Below are 19034 nucleotides of genomic sequence, written 5' to 3'. Positions count from 1 at the left end.
TTCTTGTTAGGAATACAAACAAAGCCCGACGTTGGATTGGAAATACACGCGGAAGACTATTAACTTATGAGTAAAATATATGTATTTTTTATCGTACAACAAGTGATATCAGAACCATAGTCGAGATCAAGACATGTGAGTTAGGAATCCTCGGATACATAAACGCCGGAAGTGAGAGCTCCTAGTAATTGAGAGGACAAGATGTATAGGATGAAAGTAAGGTATACCTCCAAAGAAATGATTTGGTAGCCCATAAGCTAGTTCAATAACCAACTCCAAAGTCTAGATACCCAATGAACAAAATCCAAATTATTGAGTTGAGAGAGACTTTTAATTGCGATTGTTGCGGCATAATTGGATTGAAATTGAGAGGACAAAAATATTGGGACTTATTAATACTATGGACAAAATTTTGACTTCTATTGGAATAAGTTTCTCGAAGTCTTAGTTTCATATATTGTTTTATTTCGTTTGTAATTCAAGGCGATTGTTTCTTGTGATGATTTCATGTTATCCTTATAATACGACTCATTTATCTAACCGTAGATATTTATCAACATAGGCGAGTTCACTGAAAATTTAATGACCCTCACATATATTGATAAATATCTACCTTTAGATGTATAAGTAAATCTCTTGTGAGACGGTCTTACAAATTTTTATCTGTGAGAAGAGTCAACCCTACCGATATTCACCATAAAAAGTAATACTCTTAGCATAAAAAGTAATACTTTTTCATGAATGATTTAAATAAGATATTCGACCCACGAAATTGATATGTGAGACCGTCTCATAAGAATTTTTGTATAGATGTATCATAAGACAATGCCCTGAGAATATCATCTCATTAACTCTTTTTTAAGATTCTTATAAATATTTCTAATGTTTTTGATATTCTTGCATATGTTATTATTTTTGTCGTTTTTTTATTGAGATTGCGTAAATCAGTAAATTTTTTAGGATTCTTAGAAATATTTATATTGCATTTGAAATTCTTGTATATATTATTACTTGTGTCGTTTTTTGGTTGAGATTATGTAAATTTATCTGATTTGTTTCGTTATTTACCCCTTGAAGGATAAAATTATACGACCAACAAAACAAAATGATGACGGCAACGATGACTCAAACAAGAATAAAAATAATTGTATTTTAAACTCTAAAAAGAGGATATACTTGATATATAGAATAATGAAAGAACCTCGAAAAATAGTTTTAATCAATATTCCACATTTTTGTTAAGATGATTTTGATAAGGGGTAGGAAGAAAATCGAAAATTCTGGTATGTTACACTTATCATACCGAAATACTGAACATATCAATATCGACTGTATATCGAAATTTTCGGTATCATATAATATTTTACCGAAATTTTTGATCTTATTATTGGCGAGAGATTTGAAAGATTTTGTTATAAACTGAAATACCAAACAAAATTTTTATAAATTTAAAAATTATAATGATTTTAAGTAATTAATATAGATGAAAATGTGAAAGAATTTATAAAACAAATAAAAGAACATACACCCGCCCAAACTTGTCACTTTATTCTCCCTTTTCTATTTGTGATGCGCCCCTGCTTCTCATTTAGTTTGCATCGCAATTATTGAAAATTTTGGTATACCATATCACCAGTGGTGGAGCTAAGAAAATTCGATCACCCAGGTGAGGACATTAAACTCTTGAATCATTTAATGTGTTGAACAAGTCATTATGTTATATTGCTTAACGAAGTTGTGTCATACGAGATTTGAAACATAATAGTCATCTATAATAATATCTACATCTATATTATTAGTTAAATCTCATTCAATATAGAGTTTCAAACAATCGATAAGAAAATTGTCCTCCATTTTACTACCGTCTTCAAATACTTCATTTGTCGAAAAGGCTCGTTCAATTGTCGCAGTAGAAATAAGTATGTCAAAATAAGATGAATAAACTTAATCAACATAATGTAAAATTTTAACCATCCACTCTGAGTCAATGACTCAACAACAAATAATCAAGATTAAAAAATCAACAGTTCATCAACAAATATTCAAGCAATAACCGATCAATGACACATCAACAAACATTCAAGTAATAACAAATCGAGCAATCTAAATGGTTTTCTATACAAAATATTTTAAAACTCATTTTAGAATTTCATGAATTTAGAGTAATTCGTCAATAAATATGACCTGAAATTTTCATATGTTTCAACCCTTATAATTTAGCTTGATCCAATGACGATTAATTGATCAAAATTAACATTTTATCATTCAAGAATTGTGGTTTTTAATCTCCTAATCATGAAAATTCCCACTTTTTAATATATTCACAACATACAGTGATTGTAATATTTAAAAATTACAACCCTAAAGAAGACCCGTCTTTGTATCTATGGTATTGTTAAGCGTCCTTATGTAAAATTTTTATTTTATAGATGTATCAATTGGGAAAATTAATAATAGCGAAAGAAATTGTGAAGATTAGAGTTTTATTCCCATGTTTTGGACATGAACCAAACTATTAGCATCTGTGAAAATTTTGGAGTTTTTGAGTGACAACGCTAGGTCTATATGTACTATGAATTAGTGTAGCATATTTCGTCATGAGTAGAGCCGTTGAAACGAGCTGGCCCGTCATTTGGGCCGTTGACACATATACGTGGGTCCATGTACAATGAACTAAGAACCCATTAAAACATGAGTGTGTATCCATCCCTGGATCAACGAGGCTCGACACAAACACAGGACAGTGCATGTATATGTGTAGACGAGTATGCTATACAGACTCAAGTTCGAATGTGTTGCGGATCCATACTCAATGATTTCAGAGTATGTTTCTTGTGAGGCGATCTTATGAATTTATATCTATGAGACGAGTTGACTTATTATATACATATAATTAAAAATAATATTTCTAAGATAAAAAGAAATATTTTTCATGTATTGGACCGGGTTGGAGATTTGTCTCATAAGAGTTTTTGTATTGCTTTTAGGTTTATATGGTTCAGACATGGATCAAGTATAAACCTATGATAATTTGGCATTGTTGGCTATATTCGTCTTTTATTTGTAATTTTTAGTATTATTTTTTCTTCCGCTCTATCTATGCATGGACGTAGCTAGCATGGACACAATGCGGACAACTGCCCACATTGGTTGATATGTAATCAAATAAATATACCAAAAATGGCTCTTATCATCGGATTTTGAAGAAAGGTTTTTATGTAGAAGACGAGGATAATAATTTATTCCCACAAAAAATCTAGGAACAAGAAGATTTAATCGGAAATATCGAAAAATTCTTTCGAAGTTCAAATAAATAAAATTAAAAAAAAAATGATGGTCAACTGTTTCAATTCAAATTTTATCTCGGTCAAATTTGAATATCAGAATAACATGTGTTATAGTCATAATTCAATGGGCCATGTCCACTTATTTTTCCTTCATTGATTGCGGATATTTTCAATGAATTTGATTGGTATGGTAAAAAATAGGGATCCTTGGTCATTCAAGAGGTCTACACTGGGGAAAAAACCCATATATATGTAAAATAATTTTAGACCCAAATTTTTTTAAAATTTTTATCTTTTCATATTACATTTATAGTCCCACATGTTAGGCTCAATTTTTTTAAAATTTTACCTGTTATTGCTATCTAGGTAGACAATCTATAACCTTTTGTACAATGTTTTTTCCTCATGAGTCACATACTTCATACGCTTCAATTAACAATCATTCCAATTCATACTACTTACTATTTCATCTTCCATATTCTTTATAAAATCCAGTATTTTTATATTCGCTTTTTTCCTTCAAAGCATCTCTTTTATCATTCAGTTGTTTGTTAATTTTGTGTCCTTTTTGCGATCCCAAATGAATTCATGCATATTTTTCGAATGTAAAATTTATATTTTCTATTAAATTTTGTTTTGACTACATGTTCTGTATGCGTCGTTCTTCGTATTTTTCAGTTTTTTTTAGCAACTAACAATTGCTTATAGCCGTGTGTAGCTTGTGTTCGAACCTTGTGACATATTATTTTTTGCCGTCGATTAATTTATGACATATTTTTTTATTTTGTTAGTTTTAGTATATTGTTACTTACACTGAACCAAGATATTGACTCCATCCCTATCTCTATGGTTGAAATAATGGAAATTTTAACATTGTCACTCTTAATTTTTGAGTAATGTATTTTGAACAAATATTTTTTTATTACATTATATTAGGACTATACTTTAAAATTAATCATTACAAAGTGTGGGTAAATATTAGATACTAAATTTTAGTTTTTTAATACCATTAATTATTCAAAAAATTCTATTTTGCACCCCGAATTTAAAAAAAAATCATTGTTCCGTCCCTGCATAAGCGTGTATAAACAATTTCCACATAAATAGGTAGAGAACTGCTTTGAAGAGGAAATATATCTCGTATAACTTCTTTCAAATTAGAGAGAGTTTGTTTTTCATGTGTGGGCGAATATGTATTTTGGACAAATACAAGCCCCACTGCTGCAATTTTAATATCAAAATTGTCCCTATAAATTCGTTGCATCAGCAGTGCGTCGTCCAATGTTATAACCTAAGTGTGCTCAACTGATTCCTCTCTGCACTGTTCGAAAATCCCAAAATCGAGGCGAAGAAGCTAAAAGGCCACAATAATTGATTGTAGAATCATAAATTATTTATTTACCTGGTATTTAATGTCTTATTGATACAAAATTTGCTACATTGAATTAATTTTTTGTATATGAAGCGCTCAGATCACTTTTCTTACCATGAATCTGATTGTTGTTCGTGAAAAAATATGTTTGTGTTGTGGTGTTTTTCAATCTAAATTGGATGATTTCTTTTGGTTTGTTTTAATGGGTATTTTGAGTAGTTTATTTGACGGTCGTAGAACTGCCAATGTAGCAATGGCGAAACTTGGATTTGTTGATGTTGTGATTTGGTTCTCTACGTCTAGTTCTAGTGGATCGTTTCTCTCTTACTGATTTGGTATATTGGATCTTTCTTTCCTCTATCCTTTCCCTCCTTTCTGTATACCTGGGGAAGCTTTTTATTGTTATGTTGAGTGTTCAGTGGAAGGATGCTTCCAAATTGTTTGTTTGTATGAAAAGACTTCTTCTTGTTCTTCTTTTTTCCCCTTTTGTGGCTTCTTTGGCTGGGTTTACATTTTTTTAATGTTGGATCTGGTGCAGTTTCTTGATCTTATTATCCGTGGTTGGTAAAATATCTGCATCGTAGGAAATTTAGATTTTTGTATGGGAGAAAAAAAAAATTAAGAATAGATGTGACAGTGAATCTTATCTTTTTGATTGCGTAATAACATCTCTTATCTTGGAATATATCCCTTTTTGCAAGACCAAGAGATGCACGTTTGGCTTTGCTTTTTCTTATGAATGATGCCCCAAGTTACCTCTTGAATCAAAGAAGATTTTTGCCGTAATCATGCTAATCCTATGATTTTCAAGGCTCCCTTTCCATAAATCTTCAGGTCATTGCTTTTTTTTTTTTTTGCATTTCATATTCTTACTTGTGAGTGTTTGATAGTGCAGGGAAAGCTTGATAAATGGGTTCAAAGGCAATTGAAGATCTGATAGAAGCTTCATCCGGGGTTCACTTTTCTGGATTTCATTTAGAAAATGCAGATGCAAGTTCTTCAATTGCCAATCAACCTGTTACATCTTCTACTGAAGATGTCAAGCAACCATTTGTAATAGGTGTGCAAAATTACATTCTATTTTCATGAATAATGAAAGGATTTTGTGGTTATCTTGGATTTGTAATCCGATGCAGGAGGAAAGACCAATCCTGGTCTTGTCTTTCTAAGCTTTTGTTGTGTTAGTAAGATCCAAATAAATCACTTGAAGAAGATTTGGACAAGCACTAAGTGATACTTGGCCTCTTGATTTAGAAAAAAATTGATATCATCACCAAATATGCTAGTTCAAAGGTTCCAAATTTCCATTTTGCATCCTGATTGCGGCAATGAAAATCACAAGTGTCAAGATTTTTCCACAGCATCGAATATCAATGCATGCCAAATATATTAGCTTTAGAAGGATTGATAGACTGCATGTGAAAACTTTGTAAAGTATCTTTTGCTCTGTCGGCTTCGCCATTACACACTACACTGGCCACATAATTTGTGATACTTGGAATTGTATGAATTGAAGCCTTTTTTGGTTTGTGGTGAATTTGTTACATTGTTTGCAATACTACACATCTATGACTGATTCAGCTAATGGTGTTCCGTGGGTCGATCAAGGCATATGTTCTACTTTTTCGCTATGTATAAATTGTCGACAGAATGTCAGAAATTTGCAATTTGCAAGCAGCAAATAAGTGGTATAATGAGGGTAGGAATAGTAGTTGAATTGCAGGAACTAAATGGAAGAAGGGATCTCTATTGACGTAAAATATCCCCTGCCATGAATTGAATACGAAGTGTCTCAAATTTGTGTTTTTGATAAAACCCTGCATGTGGTGGGTGGTTGGTTTGTTTGTTTTTTTTTTCATTATTAACTTCCTTTTGTTTTCTATTGTAAAGAGACTTGTGATTCACTGAGATAAAATCAGGGTGAATTTATGTGATCAACTTGACTCAATGAAATATTGCTTGGAACAAGTAAAGCGTTTTCACAATAAATTAAATCAAGCCTCTTGGTTTACCTGTATGTGGTTAAGTACAGATATTGCTGATCTTAAAATTACATTTTAAACAGCTTATGCTTGTTTTGATTTCTTTTTTAAAGAAAACTGCCACATAACAGATGCTGACATCAGTTTCTGGTGAAATTGAAGTAGTTTCATATCTTTACCCCTAGTTTAAGTCCGCTGTAATATTTTTTCCTATGATCTCCTACACCTTTTCTTTTTTCCAAAGGCATCTTGTTGGTAATCTTGAATGTTTTGCTTCTCAGGAGTTGCTGGAGGCGCAGCATCTGGGAAGACTACTGTTTGTGATATGATTATTGAGCAGCTTCATGATCAGCGAGTCGTACTTGTCAACCAGGTATTACACTGTATTTGCATCTTCATGAGAGTACAATATTCAGTTTCCTTTCTTTCCCTTTTAAAGTTTGCTGCAGTTTGAACCTACATTCGTGGTTCATGCTTTATTTTCATTGACAACCTGCACTACAATTGGTTTCCTGGTTTCTTTTACAGAATCAAAGAGGTTAAGGCTAATTCTATAACCCACTAGTGTTTCTTATGCTTTTAACTTCTGTTTTTCCTAATTTATGAAGTGAGATGTCTGATGACTTCGTAACTGTTGATGTATGGAAGAAAATTATTACTGCTGTTGTTTTTAAGGATTCTAATTATTTTGTCAATATCTCCCGCATTCTAGTCTGAATTTGAAATGCAGTTGCATTCAATTTTTTCTCTAGCTTAAGCGGTGCGCGTATGTATATATATATATATATATATATTGTGAACTAGACAACTAGTTGTATGGCTAACACACTTATTGATAATTTTGCAGGATTCTTTTTATCACAATTTGACACCTGATGAACTTCAAAGAGTTCATGAATACAACTTTGACCATCCTGGTTAGTTCTGTTTTAACTTGGAAAATTTGCATCCTTGAACCTTGACTTTCTTTGTTTCTTGGGTGACTTCTGCTTATTCCAAATAAGTATTATCTCTCATTTGGATTTTGGAAAGTCCATACGTGTTTTGAATATATGTAGATAGATGTAGCCAGAAATTCTTTGTAAATTATTTGGTGACAAAATGCATAGGACAATCAGATATAAGAGTGAAAAATCACCATAACTTTGTAGGAATCACAACTAACCCGAGATTACAATCTTGCAATTCTCAGTTAATCAGATATGCCACCAAATCAATTTCTAGTGCTATTGCACAAAGTTACAATGAAGTCTCTTTATGGCACACGTGCAATTTGAAATTCTCTACTACGACCCATAATAACAAATAGTTATGATGCATTTGAAAATCATAGATTTCAAATGCATTATAATTGTAAGTATAATAACCGCACAAGAAGAGAGAGAAATTTTTGAAATTCTCCTTATCCCCACGCTCCAGCAACCCACGCTCCAGCAACCGAGTCCTCCATCACTTTCACTCATCACCCTTAACTACTGAGTTCGGTCTATCGTTCCTAGCCCAGCCTCCGGCGCCGGCCGTCGGCCGACGGCGGCCCTTCATTTCTCTCAGTTTTGCGACGTAGTAGCTGATTTTGCTTCGCCCTTCTTCTTAGAATGTTCGTATTAGTTTCTCCATAGAGATTCATCAAGCTTTGCCGGAAGTTTCTGTCGGAGCATCTGTTTTCTAGTCCGAAAGTTTTGTCCAGGTTTTAGATTCCATCGCTTTACCCGAGCCGGGGTTTTTTGATGTTTTAGAAATAATGTATGCATCTGGCAGAAGGAGGTTGGTCTCTGGATTGGAAGCCAAGGAAGAGGTGATAAAACTGGAACATAAAGTGTTTACATTGAGGTTGGGGAATGGGGGCAGTTCGATTTGGTGGGCTGAAGAAACGAGGAAATCGCAGTACATGATGGATTTTGATTGTGAGGAGGCAAGATGGTTAAGTTTGAGATTCAAGGAGTTCATCAATACTACATATTCAAGTGTGGACTTTCATCGATATAGGGGAAAGAACGCGTTATTCACGGCACAGAGATTTCATAACAAACGTGGTAGCTTTGTTGAAGTGAACAAATTTGATTCCAGGGGCAGAAAGCAAATTACAATCGTGCAAGCGGTTTCAAGTCATTGGGCTGGAAGAATCTATCGGATGCTTTGGAAAGACTGCTGTCAGGGAGTTACCCAAGAAGGGACACTCGGTCTTCACTACATAATGGACAAAACACTTTCAGAAGAACAACATTGGAACATAAAGATAGAACATTACGAAGGGATGGTATACGAGGACTGCCGACAGTTAAGGAAGACTTTAATAGGGCAATACCGGAGTTGAAATGGCATGAGGCTCTCATTGTTACAAAAAGCAGGGTAAATATTGCCTGGGAAGTGGTTCGAAGAGTACTTGGAAAACCCTCACAAACAGCAGTTGAATTATTTCCATTTCAAGCAAACAAAGCGGTTTGGTGGCCTTCAAATTCAGAGGAGTATACTTATTTTTTAAAGTGAGGATTCTTTGACGGTGGGGTGTCTTTGTGTTTCGATGAATGGAGACCAAATATTAATACTACGGATTCGGTGGACAGATGCTGCAACAGTTGGCTTAGTATCTATGGGGTACCGTGGAATCTATGGTCGAGGGACACTTTCTCAGTTATTGGGGATCAATGCGGGGGCTTGTTGGACATCAGCAACGACACACTGCAATTTCGTGATTTAAAAGCGGCTAGAATAAAGGTGAAGGGTACTGCTGGTGGCTTTATCAATAACAGGATGAAGGTTCAAATGGGAGGAGCTTATTTAGATATCAGAATTCGGGTGGACTCCTTTGATTCAACAGCTTACGATCAATACGAACGTCAAACTTATGCACAAGTACTAGTGAATGGAAAGAAAATAACAGCTGGGTGGGGCAATACAAATATTCACAGAATGATGACGAGAAAGGAGGCGACACCAAAATGTACTACGGATGGAAATACAAATGCAAAAAACCCAACGGAAAAAATTGGTAACAAAGACGCTGGAATACATATCAATTGCACGCAAGGAACAACTTTTGTAAGGGATACAAAACAACAATCTGCAACAATTCGAGAGAAACTGGGTACAAAATTGGAAGGCAAAGTATCAAAAATACTGGAGAAAATCGTGCCAAAAGATGCACAGGAATTCAGACAGTCACCGATACATTCCATGCGCACAGATGAGATGGATGATCAAAAAGCTTCGAAGGTCAATGAAGATAAGTACTTAAGGAAGACTACTTATGAAAAGGTTTATAGCAGAAGAAAGAAAGCTACTGTAGGAATACTTGAAGATGGAATACCAGATGATGAAGTCTGTAGCAGTGAAGAGAGCCGAGAGTTCGGGATTAATGACTTAGATGGCAGTGTAGAATCCGAGTTTGATGAGTCCAGAGAGGAATTTTTGCAGAATGAGCTTCATATCTCAGACTCCGATAGTCAGGCTTCTTTCTCATCAGAGGAGCCAATTAATATTGTTGAGGATGAAGCGGTTATGAAGGGGTTGTTTTCACCATCAAAGGAGACTAGTCCTATTGTCGAGCCAATCACACGAGTTAACAAAGAACCTAATGAGGGAAAGGTACTAACCGGTAATCATTCTTCCTTTCTATATCATTCTTTTTCTCTTCATGCTTTATTCCCTTCGTCTTTCTCAGTGTTGGGATTGTCTAGTGGCATCATAGGTGGGGGGCAGGGAAAATATATGATTTGCCGGGTTCCGAGAGAAATAATTCCAAACGGACTATCATGGATAACTCCTCGTGTACTGTTGGGGAAAGTGGGGGAATGAATAAAGATGGTAAATGTTGGGATGAGGTGAAGAAATCAACAGGAAACTTAAAAAGAGAACTGAGTAGGTTGAAATGGGGAATCAATTATGATTGAGGATCATCCTCGAAGGGCTCCTTACATTTATTATGAAAATATGTTCTTGGAATATAAGGGGAGGAGGGGCCGTAAGAAGAAGGGAGCTTGTTCGCACTGTCATTCGGAAGGAAACTCCGGATTTAGTGGTTGTATTGGAAACTAAGAAAGAATTGGTGGATCAAAGATTTGTGGCCAGTTTGTGGAAATCCAGATTTGTTGACTGGGTTTACTTGCCTTCGGTGGGGAGTTCTGGGGGTATTCTTGTCATGTGGGATCCGAGAGTGGTGGTGGTGAGAAACAATATGATTGGAAATTTTTCGGTGTCCGTTGAGATTTGTGGGATTGACAACACCATGTGGTGGTTTTCTGCCATCTATGGACCTGTAAAACCAAGGGAAAGAGAGTTGTTTTGGAAGGAACTAGCGGGATTGAGCTCTATCTGTGGTGATAATTGGTGCTTAGGAGGAGATTTTAACGTGGTAAGAAATACAGGAGAAAAAATGAATAGCACCTCCGTTACTACGAGCATGGTGTGCTTTGACAGATTGATAGAGGATTTGGGACTTCATGACCCTCCACTCTTGAATGCAAATTATACATGGTCAAATTTAAGGGCTGATCCGATTTGTTGTCGACTTGACAAATTCTTATTCTCAGGGGGTTGGAGGAACTTGTTTCCTAATTTTAGACAATCGGTCCTACCCAGAATCACCTCGGACCATTGCCCAGTGATTCTCGACACCGGTAAGTTCATGTGGGGTCCTACTCCATTTCGATTCGAGAATGCTTGGCTCTCGCACCACAAATTTAAAGAATTGGCTAAGTCGTGGTGGAATAATATGGATTGTAGGGGGTGGGAAGGGTACAAGTTTATGAACAAGCTGAAAGGAATTAAAATGGAAGCCTCAAAATGGAATCGAGAGGTATTTGGAGATGTGGGATTCAAGTACAAGGAGTTGACAGCAAGGATAAAGCGGCTAGATGCATTGGAGGCGGAGGGACAGTGGTCGGATGCTTTTCACGAGGAAAGAAGATTGGTAAGATGTGAATTGGAATCTTTGACGATTACAAAATTTCAAATGGAAAAACAGAGATCAAAATTAAAATGGTTAAAGGAAGGTGACCAAAATTCGAGATTTTTTCACTCACTGTTGACTAATAGGAGGAATAAAGCAATGATAGATAAACTGCAGTTGGAGGACGGGACTTTGGTTACGGAGGAGAGACAGATTGAGGAGATTATAATAAATTTTTTTAGGAATCTTTACAAAAAAATTGAAGGGTTGGAGGCTGCAAGAAGTGGGATGGAGGGAGTGGATTGGTGTCCTTTAAAGGTTAGGGAGGCGGAGGAGTTGGAGAATGATTTTTCAGAGGAAGAAATTAGAAGAGCAGTGTTTGATTGCGACGGAGATAAAGCGCCAGGCCCGGATGGATTTACATTGGCATTCTATCATCATAATTGGGATACGGTCAAAGATGATCTACTAAAAGTTTTTGAAGAATTTTATGAAGGCGGGGTGGTTAATGGTATCACGAATGAAACATATATTTGCCTAATCCCGAAGAAACACGATGCAATTAAGGTAAGGGAATTCAGACCTATTAGTTTGACGACCAGCTTGTACAAAATTCTGGCCAAGGTGTTGACTAACAGAATGAAGAAATTTATGGGAAAACTCATCAAGGAAAACCAGTGCGCTTTTATTAAAGGGAGACAGATTCTCGATTGTTGTCTCATTGCAAATGAGGTGGTTGAGGAGTATCGACGAAAAAAGAAGAAAGGATGGATACTTAAAGTGGATCTGGAAAAAGCGTATGATAACGTTGATTGGAATTTTTTGGATTATGTGTTATCTATGAAAGGTTTTGGGGTAAGATGGAGGCGGTGGATTATGGGCTGTGTTTCGAGTGTGTCTTTCTCAGTTTTCATCAATGGAAGGCCGAGGGGAAAATTCAAAGGGGAGCGAGGACTTCGACAGGAGGATCTCTTATCACCTTTCCTTTTTAATTTAGTAGTGGATGTGTTGGGAAGGTTGGTAGATAAATCAAGGTCCTTAAATGAAGTTAAAGGACTCGAAATAGGGAGGAGGAAATTGGAAATTTCGCATATTCAGTTTGCGGATGACACTTTGTTTTTGGTTCAATCAGATAGGCATGTCATTGCATTAGTGGAAATAATAAAATGCTTTTGGCTTCAATCTGGATTGAAAATAAATTTGGATAAGAGTGTGGTGTTGGGAATCAATTTTCCGGAAGATGAAGTAGATGCATTGGCACAAACAATTGGATGTAAAAAAGAGATGTGGCCAATTAACTATCTCGGGTTACCATTGGGAGGTAATCCCACAAAGGTTTATTTTTGGGAACCAGTTTTATCAAAAATGTCAAGAAAGCTAGCTACATGGAAAAAAGCTTTTCTTTCAAGGGGAGGACGGCTAGTTTTGATACAATCAGTGTTGAGCGCCTTGCCATCTTATTTCATGTCCTTATTTAAAGTGCCAAGAAGGGTGGAAAAATTGATGGAAAAGGTGATGAGGGATTTCTTGTGGGATGGGGTAGACGGGGACAAGCATTGTCATGTTGTTGGATGGGAATAGGTTACAAGACCGAAGGATAGAGGAGGACTGGGTTTGGGGAACATTTGTTTGAGAAATATAGCATTGTTGGGAAAATGGTGGTGGAGAGGGTCGGTGGAAACAGATCCTTTGTGGAAAAAGGTAGTAATAAGCATTTATGGCCTACAAGAGAATGGATGGGATGTGGGATTGGCAAGGAATGCGACATCTAGAAGCCCGTGGAAATGTATCTCTCGGTCTTACCCGGCTTTTCATCTATTGGTGGGTGCGGTATCGAGAGAGGGTAATGTCATACGGTTTTGGGAAGATGTTTGGGAGGGGGGGGCATCGTTTAAAGAGCGGTTTCCTTCTATTTTTCAGATTTCTTCCATTAATAATAAACCGATCAATAATTTTTTGGTGGAACAAACTAGTGGAAATAACACTATCTTGTATTGGGACATCCGATTTAGAAGAAACTTAAATGAGATTGAAGTGGGTGAGTTTGTTAATCTCCTAGGGGTTCTAGAGTCAGTCAGATTACAGAGGGGAGTGGGGGATTTTAGAGTTTGGTTGGGAGACCAGTCAGGTATATTCGCAGTTCGATCTTTTTATAACTCTTTCTTTCCTCTTTCATCTTTCCCTTTCTTTTCTTACTTTGAAAACATCTGGAGAGTACCGATCCCCCGTACAGTTCAGGTTTTCGCGTGGATTGTGGCTCTGGGGAAATTACCCACTTGCGATTCGATGCAAAGAAGGTGACTTTTATGTGTCTTAAGTCCCCAATGGTGCGCTCTATGCCGGAAGCATGAGGAAAATCAAGATCACTTGTTACTGCACTGCTCTTTCTCAGAAGATATTTGGAATAAAGTATGCTTGAATTGGGTTTTCAGTGGGTGTTTCCGAGGACAACTGCAGATATGATTGTCATGAAGCCGGGAGGAGTGCCAACCAGAAAATTTATGACATTTTGGCATGTTATGATACATTGCACGATGTGGTCTATATAGTTGGAGAGAAATAAAAGAATATTCCAAGACAAATCGGAAACAACGGAAGAAATCTGGGACAAAATCAAGTTCAGGGTTGCAAGTTGGTTAAAAAGTATTAAAAAATTTAGTCATTTGACTATTTTGGATTTGATTAGGGATTGGAAGTATGTATGGGCATGATATTAGTAGGATAGTACTTTCTTAGTTGTGTTCTATCTACTTTTGCGGATTACTCATCCGCTAACTTTGTAAAATTTTATCGATAAATATAATCTAGTTTCGTCTCAAAAAAAAAAAAAATTGTAAGTATAAATTGAATCAAGAGGATTTCAAATTCGTCTCTTTTTAATTTAATAGTAATTATAAAAAAATTCAAATTCATCCAACATTGGTGGTATTTGAAATCCACATTTCAATTCATTCCTTAAATCAAATATCGTCTTTTAATCATCATCCAAATGCAATAAAAGCATTCTAATAAATATCTTTTAGTGACTCATTTTGTAGTATGGGCTATCAGCAAACTTATTCCTAAATTTATTTCGATGGCAATCTGAGTTAAATCATCAATACATGATGTATAATAAGATTATTAAAATGCTTGTGAGAATATATTACAATTAACTATTAAAATGATAATTTCATAAAATAAAATTTAAATAAAAGATAGCCAACAATTGGCTTATTCGGCATTTATGTTAACTCTTCCTGCTATGTTTCAGCATGCGCCCTTAAAATCCTCTGGTTGAGACTTGAGACTTGTGCTTGGTTATACGAATAAACAACCAAGTGTATAATTATTATTTTTTAAACGTGAATGTTTTCCTTATGGATTGTCATTTACAATTTTGGGTTTGGTTAATCACAGGAATTTTGAGCTTCCTCTGATAGATTTATTTTGACAGATGCATTCAGCACAGAGCAATTATTGTGTGTAATGGAGAAATTAAAAATTGGTCAACCGGTGGATATTCCAAAATATGATTTCAAGAGTTATAAAAACGTCTTTCCTGCCCGGAGAGTAATTTTCTTGCACATTTTATTCAAGTTATCATTGTTTTTGGTTATATCTTTAAATCGTACCCCTTTATTAATGTTTGACAGGTTAACCGCTCTGATGTCATTATTTTAGAAGGTATACTTATCTTTCACGATCCTCGTGTGCGGAATATGATGAATATGAAGATATTTGTCGACACAGGTTCTCTTTCTACCTTTTCCATTTGTTTTTGCATGGTTATAAATACCTTCAGCATGTCAACGACATTTTCTTATTTTTCATAACAAAGAGCTGTCATTGGGCTATCATCTTACAGCACTTGTATGGTAATTTTCACAATATCAAAGTCTCAGTGCAGATGCTGATGTGCGCCTTGCTAGAAGAATAAGGCGTGACACAGTAGAAAAGGGTAGAGACATTGGTATGGTACTTGATCAGGTAGAAACATACATCTTCCTTGTTTGTAAATAATTAACCAATTATTTTGCTCTTGCTTTGTATGTGCATTTTTAAGAGAAACGATTCCACTTTCATATATGGACTCACTGTTGTTTTGAAAAAGTTGCGCTAAATTTTTGTGTGGTTTTACTTTTTTCTGTGACTTATTTTTGTTTTCTTGAGAGTACTTTTTAAACTTCTATTAATATAATAATATATGGTTAACATCTATTAGCAATCTTATGTTTGAGATGCACTTGTCGTTTTCCAAGTGTACTTTACTCCACTGGCTAAATTATCCCTATGTCTTTGTAGTTTGTATCTCTATAATTTTTTTTATTTAAATTTCCTTTGTATGATGTAGTCATGAACTCATTTAATTTTCAATCTTCAAATTCTTTTGAGTTCCTCATTCTCAATTTCGTTTTTCATTTACAGTTTTTTTTTTGGAGTGATAAATACATCGCTAATATCTGGTGTCACCTGTCTGCAGTATTCGAAATTTGTGAAGCCTGCTTTTGATGATTTTATACTTCCGACGAAGAAGTATGCAGACATCATTATTCCGCGAGGTGGAGACAATCATGTTGCTATTGATTTGATTGTCCAACATATTCGGACTAAACTTGGCCAACACGATCTTTGTAAAATATATCCTAATTTATATGTAATTCAATCAACATTTCAGGTACAGTGGCATTCTTACTAATTTAATTTATCAGCTTACTACCTTTTGATATTTATCAATTATCTAGTCGATCATCCTTCGGTTCTACGAAATGAATACAATTTCTAAACATAGTTGTGCTGTCACTTCTTAATCTTTTTATTCATTATTGAGCATCTGAGATCCTTGTTGTCTAATCTAGATACGTGGCATGCACACACTGATACGTGATGCTGAAGCAACAAAACACGATTTTGTATTTTATTCTGACCGGCTGATTCGCTTGGTAGGCTTGTCTGTCTGAGTTATTTGCTAATTTTGTTTTTAAATGTGGACTTAACCTTTCTTCCACATATGTCATTTAGGTTGTTGAACACGGTCTTGGGCATCTGCCGTTCACAGAAAAGCCTGTAATTACTCCAACTGGTAAGCCAGCCCCCATCATGTATGATCTGTCAATCATCTTTCCTTGAAAATTCAAAATGAATGTACTCTTTGAAGGCACTGCCATAGTCTGTTACTGAGTGTTCCTTGTAAAATTCAAACATAGCTGTTGGTTGTTGATGAAGAGGCTTATTTTTAAATACAAAATAGCAAAAATGATAAAAAAAATTGAAAAGATCCACGGAAATGTAATAATTTATACTAGGGAAGTTATGAAAATTTATGAGGTTAACTCATCTGAAACCTTGAAATTTTACATAATATCACAATTCATATAATTGAAATTCCTGATGTATTGTCTTATAACTACATTTCCATCAATCATGTGGCTTATGAATTCTGATCACATCTCAACGTCCCTTAAAGCTGACTTGCAAAGTGCTGTGCTGCTACTGTACTGTGCATCTTTTTTGAAATGTCTGTTGGTTGCATTTGCTATCCATGTCATTTTCGTGTTGTTTCTCAGTAGTTCTGTATTCTGAACAATGCTACACAATATTTACATGAAGGGCTTTGCTTATGCAGGATCCATGTACACTGGAGTAGACTTTTGTAAGAGATTATGTGGTGTCTCTGTAATCAGAAGGTAGAATGATGATCCTTCTACTTTTTTCATTTTTTTTTCCTGAGGATTTCTTGTATTGCCTATATTTTTTTCCTTCTTCTTCAGTTCAGGTCTCGTTGTATTGCCGACTTGATGGTTAATGGATTCCGTTCACGCCTCGAATATTTATGGTTTTCGCTTTTGAAACAATTTCAAACTTTTGCAGTGGGGAGAGCATGGAAAATGCTTTGCGAGCATGTTGCAAAGGGATCAAGATTGGCAAAATTCTGATTCATAGGGAAGGCGACAATGGTCAAGAAGTTAGTGAAAAGTCACTCATTTTTGCATGAAACCTGTGTTTTATGTTAGATCGAATTTACTCTCTTTTTCATTCAAATGCTTTGCATTTTTGTGCAGCTGATCTATGAAAAACTACCAACCGATATTTCAGATAGACAAGTCTTGTTATTGGATCCTATATTAGGCACAGGTTAGCCCATTTGTGTTGTAAAATTCATGTAGTGTGCTCTTATATATCATACATGCTATCGTTTTGCATTTATCTATAAGATCTATTCATTATTAGAAAAAAAACTTGTGGTTTTAGATGGTGCTCCTTACTCAAAATGGAAAATATTAGCTCACATGAACAATTTTTCTACATATATGTTCTCTCGAAATGGCCTAAATATCCCACTTAACGATATTCCCACATCCTCCAGTACTCTTTTTTCACTGTTTTTTTGTGTGATACGGTTTATGTTTATTCTCTTTATCATCGTGAATCATCATACATTTGCAGGAAATTCTGCTATTCAAGCTATTACTCTGCTTATTAAGAAGGGTGTACCGGAGTCCAACATCATATTCCTTAATCTTATATCCGTAAGTTCAGTGGCTCTTAAGTCAGTTTGAGCTTTCCCTCTCTCCCTTGTTTTTTCCCTTTTCCTTTTCCTTTTTTTGCTCAGAAAAATTGTGTGTGTTTTTTTTTAATCCTGAGCTTGTAGAGCTATTTACTTGTGGGTTCATGCAAAGTACTGTTGTTAGACATGTCTGAGTCTGTAACCGATCAAGTGTCGACGAATTATCTTTCCAAATTATTTTGTATATGCAGGCACCTAAAGGAGTACACGAAGTTTGCAAACGCTTTCCTCGACTAAAGATAGTGACGTCCGAGATTGAACTCGGTTTGAATGAAGATTTCCGTGTTGTCCCTGGTATGGGTGAGTTTGGTGACCGGTATTTTGGCACTGACGATGAGTGAAACGACAAATTAATGGACTTGAATGAGATTGCAACAACATATTTCCTCCCGGCCAAAAATCTAATATTTAAAAAATAATTTTTGACTCACATAATATGTTTCACCCATTTCGGCATCATTCGGTGTTGGGATCCTTATTTTTCATATTATTTTTCCTCATTTTGTATTCTATTGTACGTTATCTAATTGATTCTCACACACACACATAGCATGAGATTGTTGCCATTGACTCTTTAGTAATATTATTACTCTTTTAGAGAACAAGTGTCTTGAACAAAAACACGTCACCTTGTAAAAATATAAACGCTAATGTAAAGCTTCAACCTGTGCTAAAATTTAGTGATAAATGGATATTATGTTAAACATTGGAGCATAGACTCGGCCAAATTCTGGAATTTTGTACTGAAATTTTAGCCGTCGACGTGATTTTCATGAAAATGTGAGAGATCTATATCATTTAATAATGTTGGAATACGGGAAAATTACATCAAATGGAGAGTAAAGACTTGTAATTCTCCATTTCATTCATTCTTTATGGAAAAGAAGTCTGACAACTTACAAAAGTTGATCACACTAAAAATAAAGTAAAAGTAAAAAAAATTACGAGTTAATCACAA

The 19034-nt window shown here is 35.2% G+C and overlaps 1 protein-coding gene across 1 annotated transcript; it reads left to right on the top strand.

The window, feature by feature from the left end:
- The first annotated feature begins 4541 nt into the window (after positions 1–4541).
- LOC140958594 (uridine kinase-like protein 3) lies at positions 4542–18646 on the top strand. The gene is made up of 15 exons (XM_073416097.1): positions 4542–4692; positions 5555–5719; positions 6923–7014; positions 7489–7558; positions 14966–15081; positions 15165–15261; positions 15419–15498; positions 15992–16186; positions 16368–16451; positions 16531–16591; positions 17135–17195; positions 17380–17473; positions 17571–17643; positions 17956–18038; positions 18268–18646. The coding sequence occupies exons 2-15, from the start codon at positions 5569–5571 to the stop codon at positions 18415–18417; spliced, it is 1407 nt and encodes a 468-aa protein (XP_073272198.1). The 5' UTR covers positions 4542–4692; positions 5555–5568; the 3' UTR covers positions 18418–18646.
- Positions 18647–19034: the final 388 nt, after the last annotated feature.

This window comes from Primulina huaijiensis, chromosome 15 (assembly GCF_012295235.1).
Source record: "Primulina huaijiensis isolate GDHJ02 chromosome 15, ASM1229523v2, whole genome shotgun sequence".
Taxonomy (NCBI): Eukaryota; Viridiplantae; Streptophyta; class Magnoliopsida; order Lamiales; family Gesneriaceae; genus Primulina; species Primulina huaijiensis.
The sequence above is the reverse complement of the archived record's forward strand: the minus strand, read 5'-3'. Positions and strand labels throughout refer to the sequence as shown.

What these genes read in the sequence shown, in the direction of transcription:
- LOC140958594 (XM_073416097.1), top strand. Translation starts at nt 5,569, where the DNA reads ATGGGTTCAAAGGCAATTGAAGATCTGATAGAAGCTTCATCCGGGGTT. An exon ending in ATACAACTTTGACCATCCTG is followed by an intron (nt 7,559 to 14,965) that starts GTTAGTTCTGTT and finishes TTATTTTGACAG; the next exon opens with ATGCATTCAGCACAGAGCAA. An exon ending in AAGGCGACAATGGTCAAGAA is followed by an intron (nt 17,474 to 17,570) that starts GTTAGTGAAAAG and finishes ATTTTTGTGCAG; the next exon opens with CTGATCTATGAAAAACTACC.